Genomic DNA, 10,619 nt, shown 5'->3' with positions numbered 1-10,619 from the left:
GAAGTCTGCTATTTTTTTGGTCTTTTTGATAAGCTGATTAAAAAAAGCTTGGGTAGAAATAATAAAGCAAATTCAGACTTTACAATGTTTGTGTGTCAAAAATTGTTATGGGCATGGAAGAGGGGGAACAGCTAAAGGTGCCCTACTGGAAATAATCTCGATTCTAATATTAAAACTAAAATCACTGAATTGAATACTTGTTCTTCCCTAGGCCTGAAGGGAAAATCCAGTGTGAAAACCCTACCAAAAATTAAAGAAAATCTTGAAGTCACCGAAGTGAGCCATTCACCCCACCAGAGGTCTGATAGAACTCATTCATATACACCATTATTAACGCTAGCTAATAATTTATATTGTTTTGTCTGCGTGAGGTGTCTCTTGGAGATAGGCAGTCTGAATTCTTGGTAAACTGATGTTTGTCAGACTATTTGTTGGCACCTCATAAAGACGTTCTGTAGTTCTTGTCGCCTTCCTCTAGAACGGTGTAGCTCTGTGCATTGAGCTTAGCTCTGTTCTTCAACTGCAGCAATCAAGTGAATGTCAAAGCAGCAACAGACTTGGAAAAAAACAAAGAGAAAATAGAAGAAAACACTGTACCGCTGAAGGTGAGAATGCTTTCTTGCTCTTTATCTACTAGTAATTTATGGAGGCTCAATCAAAGAAATGTGACATGTTAAATTCTTTTTCTAATCAAGAAGAATTTCCTGCGAGCTGTGTGTGTGTGTGCGCGTGCGCATGCACATTTTTTCCGGGTGAACTTGGTCCTGTATTTTGGTGACGTTTTCCTGTGTCTTTGGCCAGAATAAAAGCTGTTGGAGCTATTGGTAGCATAGGAAAACATCAATACTAATTATCCTTAACGAGGAAAGGCCGTAGCAATTGTGTTGTGTGGAAGATATCTCATTAGAGTGTGATTCCAGAGAATTGCTCACTTCTAGTTCAGACGCAGACCTTTGGCAAGTTGCTGTTGTGCTCTTCCTCATGTTAGTACAACTGGAACAAAGTATTTTGAGATGACTGAGCAGAAGTGTTATAGGACAGTTAATGCTGCAGTGGCAAGAAAATAGTTCATCAGGTGTGTTTGAACTGAAATCTGCTACAGCAAAGGGCTTGACTGATATTGGTGTAAGACTGTTTTTCTTTAAAATGTTAGCTCTTATTTAGAGTCCACCAATTATTTAAATTTCTTGCAAATGTTTAGTTTCGTAGAATATACTACTTAAACAACATAGTTGTTTGTATTTATAGGAGCAATCTAGGAATGTGAACGTGAGCAGCATGAATTGTACCTCAAAAAAAAAAAAAAAAAGACAGGGAAATTCATTACTCCACTGCTATCTTATGCATATCTTCAGCTGACGTCAGTATGCCTTCACTGGAAGTCTCATCCAACAAAGATTGTAGGATCAAATTATTGGGTATTCATTATGGATTTTAGAACTATAAGTCACGTTGCAGACTTGTGAATGATGCATGAAAACCCCTGGTACAAATTACGCTGTGAATAGCAAGTTTAAGTGGTGAAGTACCAGACAGTAAGTTTCTGAGCGTCTGCTAATGTAGGAGTACATTTAATTGCATTTCTTGGTCTACATCCAATTTTCTCAGGTTGTTTGTATTGGTCATTTAATTTTAGGAATCCCTGATAATCAACTTTGAAAGTAAAGAAAGTTTGAAAAATGCTGAAGTGACTTCAAGTGAGTATAATGGATATATTTAATTATATATATCCATTTAATATAAATGGATATATTTTATATATCCAATATAATATAAACATCATATTATTAAATATACTTTTATATCTGTATAAAACTAAATGTAAAATTCATTATATAATTTTAATTATATTTCTATAAAGTACTGGCGTGCTGTTCTTGTACTGGTTCTGACTGCGTGATATCAGAAAGTAAAGCTTTTGAGACCACTGGCTGGACTTCTGCCTCTTATTCCAGCGCGTGGCTTGGTTCACGTGAATTGCTTGTAGGCAGCACAAACAGGATAGGAGCCCTACGAGACCTGAGACAGTCTTGAGCCCAGCCTGTTTAAAACCACATGATCTTGGCTTTATCATTGACAGAACTAGTTGTTGACATGAGTTCTTCAGTTTACTCAAACCTGCATTTTTAAAAGCTTGTGCCTAAATAGTTTGTCCTTCTGAAAACAAACCTGGCTAAGAATTACTTTGTCAGAGGCTAAATTCTTCAAGTATTTCTAGTGAGCCTTGGGCAAGGAAGGTGTCTTCTGTTAGCTTATGGTAGTGTAAATTTGGCTTCAGGATGCCCTTTATTTAGCTGTATCATGAATCAGTATAAGATACTGACTTGACAATATTTAGCTCATAATGGGAATGAAACTTAGATAAGGAAATCCTGATGGTTTGTACAAGATGATACTTTCTTTTTTGGTAGCCACCTTTTTTGCCTCTTTCTCTAGGTACAGGAATGACTCTTCCCACAGGTGTTTCAACCTTTCTCCTAGAGTGTTTAGATGTAGATTCAACTGCAGATTATAACACAGGTGCTAGTGACAGCCTGAACAGTTGCCCATCCCCTGAAACATTCAGAGATGATTGTTCAGGTGAGACTTTTGGTTTTTTGAGCTTTATTTGATGTAGAAAGTGTGTGGGGACTATCTACAATACAAAGACTAGTGGCTTCTCTTGGTGTGACTCACCAGGTCCGATCTTTGCTATAAGCCAACCTGTGCTTAATGTGGGATCTGTATATCTGGTCCTCCAATCCAGAGTCAGTCAGGTCCTGGTGTAATTTGAATTGTACTGTAAACTTAAAGTATTCACTGTTGACGCAAGCTGTTTATTGGGGATGACCAACAAATCTGCTTTGAGTCAAATTCCTCCCATACTTTTCTGTGGCTGTTTGAGCCAAGACAATGCTTTCCCTTTGCTTTAAAGTTCCTGTCTTGCAAGTGTGATTGCTTTCAGTTTGGTCACAAATTAATAACTTTGTGAATTACAGCATGAGCAGCTTGCACTTACATCTTTTATGTCCAGAAAGAAGTAATTTTTACTGTGAGGACTCTGGCAAATACAGGAACTCTACTCTCCTGGACTCCAGCAAAGCAGTGACCATAGATAAGATGCCACAGATCTCAAATCTTTCAGCAATATTAGGTAATTCTTTTCTACAATACTGAAGAATATATACATAAACAAATTTCACTCTGGTGCAAGGAACCTGTGTAAAATATGTAATGGTCATTTCATTTTAGGCAAGTCTGCATAGTTGGGAACAGCTTCCTCTTAGTGGTCTGTGTTTGCTTCTAATATTTTGCTTTATAACTTAGTGTGCACTAAAACATTGTCTGGTCTGCTTAGCTTTTTCTTTTAAAGTTTAGCTTTTATGTTTTTTAGAACCTGTACCGGATGATTTTCAAGACCAATACACTAGAAGGTAATCTGCAAAGCAGACTCTTTGACGCACCTAAATGTTCAGGTTTTTCTCTTTTGAGTGATACTTAAAAGAAAGGCCAGTATGAATAAGCCTCTGATCCTGCAAACACTTCTGTTGAGTTTCAGCTACCTGTGTCCTCACTAACTTTGAAACTGGTGCATTAAGTCAGGTAAGAGATTGCCTTATAGGCTTTTGTTTTGGTCTTGCAGCTGTAGGGAAATCAATGTAAGAAAACTCAGTGAAGGATTTTATGGAAGGGGAAGGTGACATTTATTTACAAAATCCCTAAATAAATTGCTTTTATCCAATTGCACTTACTCTGTCAGACTTCATTCAGTCACAGGCAGCAGGACGCGTGTGCCCGGGTGGTCTGGCCGGGATTGCCTGTGCAGTACGGAGTATGAGGGGCGCCTGTTGTCAAGTCCTCGTTAAGTCTTTGGCGTTCTGTGCTTGCCCAGGACAAAATTAGGTTCTGGGCAGATCTTTTCTTTAGGAATCATCAGCTTATACAGGGCACTCCTTTGCTTCAGAATCTTGCTGACTTCAGCCTTCATAAATCTTGGGCCAGGTTGCTGCCCATTGTCAGTTTTTTTCTTACTTGGAATACGCGTCTACCAGGAGGTGGAATGGTGTATGTGATATGCTGGAACCCTCTTGCCACCCTCCTGTTGTTAGCGTGCCAGGTTTTGTGTTGACAAGTCCTCTGTGTTGTGGTTTTATCACAGTGCAGGGTCTTTCACTGCATTTTCTGTACTTGGCCTTGTCACAGTGCCGCCTTCAGGTCCTGACATAAAAATCTGAGTAACATGAGTGTTTTTCTAGGAACGGTATCCTTTCTTTTAACTCTTGTGCTGCTGTTTCCAGGCAGACACTTCCGTTCATAACTCGTTTATACCAATCTTAGCGTTACAGATCTCTACACAATTCAATCTGAATTTTCTTGCGAACCTAATTTTCCTCTGCATCCTCCTTAAATATGTTCTGTCCTAGTATGCTTCAGTGCTGAGTACTTTAGTGAATGTCTTCTGTGGGTCTTAAATTGCAAGTATCTTCAGAATAAGCTGTGTGACTTGATGATAAACTATCAAATAACTGTAAAGTGTGATGAAGTAACTCAGTAACAATATTTTTAAAAATAAGCTTTATCCCTTTTCGCTCAGTCTGTATTTTGCTATGATTTTCTTATCCATTGTTTTTTTTTTTTGAATGTTAACATTCATTAAGAATAGTTGTTCACTTTTTTTTTCCCTCCTCTTCTAGAAAGAGACCATCAAATTGCAATTACAGTTCTTCAGTATTAAGTGTTTCAACTACTCTGGCAGGTAAAATATGACCTGAAGCAGTTGTACTAGCTGTGAGACAACAGAATATTCTACCCAAACTTAAATGATGGCAAAATATCAGAACCAGGCTTCCATGGGGTCATTTGTCCCCCTGGCACAGGCTAAGCTCAATTGTGTCTAGAAGGGAAAGCGTGAATTGAAAATCTTTCCTTGGTTCTAATTAACATGTTAGGAGAAGAACAAAAAAACCCCAACACTCCCCCCCCCATTTTTCCATTTAATCACCTGTGATGCTCAGTGAAAATTAGCATTTTTTACTTAACTTACCCAGGAACAGAACTGTTTGTGTCATGCTCCTTACTTGAACTTAGTTCATACCAGCCTCACAAATACTATTAGGAGTCCCTCATGTAACTACAGTTCTGAACTGTGACTGATGCAATTCTGGCTATGGCCCAGGTACCACATAATTTTCCCCTGCTAAATTTGGACTGTAATAGCAGCAGAAGTTGCCACTGGCAAAGCCTGCTGTGATTATGCAATTCCTCTGCTCCCATGGTATGTGTGTCTAGCAGTAAATAGCCAGGTGAACTGAAGATTAATACGCAACCTTGTTTCCTCAAGGAAAGGGAGAGGAGTAAAGCAGCCCTGTTGGCGGGGAGAGGGCGATGAGGATTATGTTGAAGGGAGGAGGTGTGTTTACATGGGTGGCTTTGGAATGATCCCTCTTTGAAAACCGTCCTGTAAGACATGGGTTGGAGAGTAGCTGTGCTGTTTGTCTCAGAGTTAATTAATCTGTTGGAAATTTATCACAGGAAAAAAAGTCTGTAAAATTACAGCTGCAAGAGAGAGAACTCCAGACCTAAAAACTGGTATGCGCTGTTCTTCACCGTTAGGACCGGAAAGAAAGGTGAAAGATCCTTAATAAATCAGCCAGGTTGTAACATAGATGACTTGCTCCTTCCTTGTGTAGGTGGAAGACTCCACCTGGAAGTGTAGTAGTTACCTTGAAAGGGGTGCCTGCAGACACTGGCAGAGCGAAGGTGTAGTTTGCCTCTACCTCTGGGCAGCAGCAATAGTCATGGGTGCCCCCTAAGCTCACTGTTTTTCAGACTGACTGTGTCAGCGGTGCTGGATCAGTTGTGTAAGAGCTCGAGTGTGGCAGTGGGACTCTGTTAGCGCTTACCACGCTATAGAGATTCACTTTATAACACAAAATGTAATTGTTTCACCCTTTAGCCTGACAATCAAGCTGCTAAACCCGAAAGGCTGAAGTGTAAGAAAAAAGAAAAAAATTCTAATACGTTAGAAGGTGGTACATCGTCATTCGGTCAGCTTGACGCCCCAGGAAACACCTCAGCCAACTCAGTGGGGTTGACAGCAGAAGTAGTGCCGTCCAAATGGACGGATGCTGTGGTGGTAAGTATTCCCATTGTGCCCCGCTGATTAGCAAAGGCATAAAATTGCAGTGAGAGTTTTGAATCATGACAAAAGTTACAATTAAGTATTGTAACAATTAAATAAGTGGTAGGAAGTGCTTCATCCCCTAGTTGGGGAAGGGGACCTGAAACGTGTGTGTGCTGTGCGGCAGTAAACTGATTCTTTGTCTCAATTTTGGAGAGCATAAGGCCAAAAAAAAGTGAATGACAGGAATTCAGTAGTTAAACCCTAAGAACTATCAGTAATTCTAAATGGAGTTGTTATAAATAGTATTGTGTACTAGGGGAATACTGTAGGACTAATAATAAACAGCAAAGAATTGGAAACTGATACTGAATTCTGCTCTGTTTTTGTTTAGCAAATGAGTTCCACCGTGCTGATCGTGGAGGAAAATAAAGCCCTAAAAAATCTTGGTTTTGCTCAGCCTGCAGAGCTAGATGTGAGTGTCTATCCTGATATTTTTTTTTCTAGTGATTAAAACCAAATTGTTCTTCATGGCACCGTCCAATTCTGGCTATGCTTATGCTACAATACAAATTGCACAACAAACTACATGTTAAATTCAATCAGTCGGACAGTTAAAAATACTACAACAAAACCCCTAGGTATCTGGTTTGTATTTTTGCAACATCTTCTAATGTAAAACCAGCACCTAGTAGCCTTACTTGCATTACCCCTTTGATAAATGCCAGTTTGAATTCTTTGTCAGTAAAGGTAGTATAGCATTGCCACTTCTCTCTGCAGGAATAGAAGTGATGTCTCTGTCACTTTCATGCCATAGCTCCCAACCAACTCGGCAAACTCTACATTTTTTTAGAAAAAGGGGAACAGGTACAATAGAAAGACTGCTTAATTTTGCACCAGATTATTTGGCAGGAAAACATACTGGGCTTTCCTAGTGTTGTTGCAAGCATACTTGAGTTTATGGATACTAGATTAACAAATAGTGAACATCAGGGTCTTGTTGGAGGCTGAAGACAGGAATCACTGGAGTCCTAAATCATATTTTTGAAGCAATGGAAGACCTTTTGCATGAGCCAACAAGTGTTGGCCAATTTGAATTGTTGTCTATTATTTAATTGGGTAGTTATTGCTGTATGTTTTGTATTTTGACGGAGCTGTAGCTTAGCTTGTCACCAGTGTGCAAAGCCTCACCTGGGGAAGACCTGTTCCTGAATACCACAGGTCCATACGTAAATTCAGAAGAAATTGTTCCTGCATCTCTGAGCTCAGAAAAAGAAATTATTCCTCAAAGTCCAGAAGAAAAGAATGTTTTTCAGGTTCTAATTTTATTGCACTCTTGAAATCCAGTTTTGGCATGCTAGTACGTAATGCACTATATATCAAAGCCTTACCTTACAGTATTACAAACAGCTGAAGAAAACATTTAAGCTTTGAAGCTTTCTATCAGCCTTTCCGATAGCATATTAAGTGTACACAAGTAGTCTTAAATGTTTTCTAGTGACATCCTTTGAAATCTGCACGTCATCTCTAATTTCCCTAGAAGAATATTTCTTCAGTGGAAATAGTTGTGTGAATGAAATGTCATTAATCTTTTCAGCCTCTGTGTGGCAGACAAGAAATCTGCTCCATTGTCAGAACTTCACCGTGCCGGAGGCCTTCCAGGCTTCACCAAATTCCAGTTAACACAAAAGCATTCTGCCTTCCCGAGGGAGTGCCTGAAGGTAATAGAATATCGAATTGTTCGCTGTGTAGATGGCAACTGGCTATTTGAGTGTTTAAAGGTGGTTTTGTTTTGTTTTTTTTTTTTTAAAGTCTGAATCTTTGGAAAAATCACAAGGCTAAAGAGTAAAAGACGCTGAAAACCTCAAATTTCTGACTTAAGTGTTCGCGTGCAACGGTACTTCACTAACAAACTACACGAATGTTTTCTCCTCCAAGGATCTTTAGCATAGGAATTAATACAATCTAGCCATTTCATAGGCTAGATCATTAAGGCCAGAAGGTGCTACTAGGTAACTCTGGGAATATCTGCACCTCTTCAAGTTACTCCTAAACACAACTTCGAGCTTCATTGCTGGTATGGAGACTCCCTAGAAAAGATACCAGCTTGTTTAGTAAATTATTATCCTGTGCCTTATTTCTAGGGTGAATGTCTGACTTCAGCTTTCAGGCATTGGTGTGTTTTCTATCTTTCTCAGCTAAACTGAGCTCTTGAGCATCCAGTATTTTTTACCCTATGACATGAACTACTTTTGGGGGAATGTTTTTCTTTAAAAATTGTCGTTTTTTATCTAAAGGTTTCTGTTCTTTTCTCCTGAGACCCTTCACACAGGGGAAGCTCCTTTCTTTACTTCCTAGATTTTTGTTAAACAAAAATGAGAAATGTGTGCAAAACTGTCTCAGCACTACCACAGAAGTAAAATCCCCTCCCTTTCCAATCTCTCTTGAAGTTTCTCAGTGTGCCACTGGATGGCATATGTCTTCCTAAGTTCAAAGTAGTTATTTACAGACAATGTCTGCAAGTTTTCTGCAAGTTATATTTGTCATTTATGCTGGTTTAATTTAATACAGAGATACTGTGTAAGCATAGTAGCTTTCAAAAATGCTGAATATACACAAATTTCCAATGGAATTGCAGTTTCCTAGGTCCAAATACTCTCGTACTTTATTACAGATTGAGTACATACAGCATCTAGAGTGCAGGGAAGTGCTTTTAAGTGTGTGTATGTGTTAATGGCAATCATCTGATGCTTCTGTACAGATCAAAGAACAAGGGTGACAAGGGTGTTAAGTCACGTGCCCAAGAGAACTGTGGTAATACAGAACATAGGTTGTACTTGGCAGGCAAGCGGATCTCGGAAATCAGCAAGCGGTGTTGTCAGAACAACAGTGCTTTTCTAGAGGAGCCTGGGGATCGGGAATTAGACTGCCTAAAGGTGGTGGTGGTGGGGGGTTTATGCTGCATGTTTTCATGTCCGCTCAAGGAGTCTTTCGGATGATGCTCTTTTTCATTAGGAATGTACATACACTCAAAACTGTTGTTCTCTTCTCACTGCAGTTGACCTACAAGATTCAGATTCCTCCAAACAAATGATAGCCTAGATATCTACTGAGCATCTAAACAGCTCGTTGGGAGGTGGTGGTGGTGGGGGGTTTATGCTGCATGTTTTCATGTCCGCTCAAGGAGTCTTTCGGATGATGCTCTTTTTCATTAGGAATGTACATACACTCAAAACTGTTGTTCTCTTCTCACTGCAGTTGACCTACAAGATTCAGATTCCTCCAAACAAATGATAGCCTAGATATCTACTGAGCATCTAAACAGCTTGTCGGGTCTCTTACACTTGAGAATGTGCCACTTTACTGATAGTATTTAACTTATCACTTTTTCCCCAGATACTATTACGAGTACCAAAAACTGGATCTACTGTAAACACAGATGAGACTTCTGGGTTTCAGCAGGAGTCAACAGAAGAAATAACCGTCTTGCTACTGCAGCAGGGAGGTGAAACAGAACTACTAACCAGTAGTTAATGGCCGTATTTTTGTGGTGTATACATTCTTTGACATTTAGCGTATTGCTTTGCAGTAAGCTTGTAAATACTCAAGTACTTAATATTAAATTATTTTGTACAAGCAACTAGATCTTACTCTGGGCATTGTTCTGTAAGGACTTCATAAAGATGATTCTCCAGTTCATTTAGATTTTTAAAGTGTGACTCGAACAGCAGACCAAATTGTGTTAATGGAATTATTTTTGCCTCTTGCTGTGCCAAGATTTCTAGATTTCTCTAGTAGCATTAGCATCTGAAGATGTGACCTCTACTTGAGTTAGGAAGTGTTAACACTGTTATAAAGGTAACTGCATGTCCTGGAAATGGGTATGTAAAGCATTCATGTGCTCTCCGAAGTCAATAGTACACTACCGTTAAACTACCTGAATGCTTGGGTCTGCAGAACTTTGGAGGTACAGGACTGTGTGTCCTGCTGTAAATTGATTTCTAAACATGAATATAAGTGGCCTTCACCCTGCCATCACTGCAGTACAGCTAGCTTTTTATGATCAGCACTATCACCATTCTAGGCACATCCACTGTCATCTGAGAGTCCTTCCCATTTCATCTCAGTTATTTTATAATATCACCTATCTCAGCCATTGTTTCTTCTAGTGGCTTCAGACTTGTGAAGAGGAAGTAGGTGCCTTACATGAATACAAGGGTGGAAAAAAACCTTTTATAGCTGAACTGTCTCAAGAGCTGGATATTGGCATTCTGGATTTTCAGGTTACTGCTCAGGGTACCTGGCACATAGCTTAGATTCCCAGTGCTTCCAGTTCAGCTTGTGGATTGTTAATCCAGAAATGTCATTCTTCAGCAGCGTGCTGAATGCCTCAGAGAACACTGACAAGAGCACAGTTTCTCCAGTTGCATTCACTGCAGGCTGAAGTAATTTGGATCCCTACAGTGTTCTCACTACACCACCTCTTACTCAGACTCTTCTGTAGACATAAAGGAAGTTT

General features: G+C 39.4%; 1 protein-coding gene across 1 annotated transcript in view; it reads left to right on the top strand.

The window, feature by feature from the left end:
* Positions 1-9,662, top strand: part of MEIKIN (meiotic kinetochore factor) — a 10,972-nt gene extending 1,310 nt beyond the window's left edge. Inside the window, exons 2-14 of the mRNA XM_019473805.1 lie at positions 212-299; positions 527-605; positions 1,637-1,697; positions 2,437-2,580; positions 3,014-3,133; positions 3,374-3,413; positions 4,674-4,735; positions 5,512-5,606; positions 5,936-6,115; positions 6,495-6,575; positions 7,261-7,416; positions 7,698-7,821; positions 9,497-9,662. Of these exons, the coding sequence (XP_019329350.1) occupies positions 212-299; positions 527-605; positions 1,637-1,697; positions 2,437-2,580; positions 3,014-3,133; positions 3,374-3,413; positions 4,674-4,735; positions 5,512-5,606; positions 5,936-6,115; positions 6,495-6,575; positions 7,261-7,416; positions 7,698-7,821; positions 9,497-9,543 (1,277 nt within the window). The 3' untranslated portion in view covers positions 9,544-9,662. The remainder of the gene's footprint in view (positions 1-211; positions 300-526; positions 606-1,636; positions 1,698-2,436; positions 2,581-3,013; positions 3,134-3,373; positions 3,414-4,673; positions 4,736-5,511; positions 5,607-5,935; positions 6,116-6,494; positions 6,576-7,260; positions 7,417-7,697; positions 7,822-9,496) is intronic.
* Positions 9,663-10,619: the final 957 nt, after the last annotated feature.

The sequence above is a fragment of the Aptenodytes forsteri genome, unplaced genomic scaffold (assembly GCF_000699145.1).
Source record: "Aptenodytes forsteri isolate BGI_AS27 unplaced genomic scaffold, ASM69914v1 Scaffold54, whole genome shotgun sequence".
NCBI classification, from domain to species: Eukaryota; Metazoa; Chordata; class Aves; order Sphenisciformes; family Spheniscidae; genus Aptenodytes; species Aptenodytes forsteri.
The sequence above is the reverse complement of the archived record's forward strand: the minus strand, read 5'-3'. Positions and strand labels throughout refer to the sequence as shown.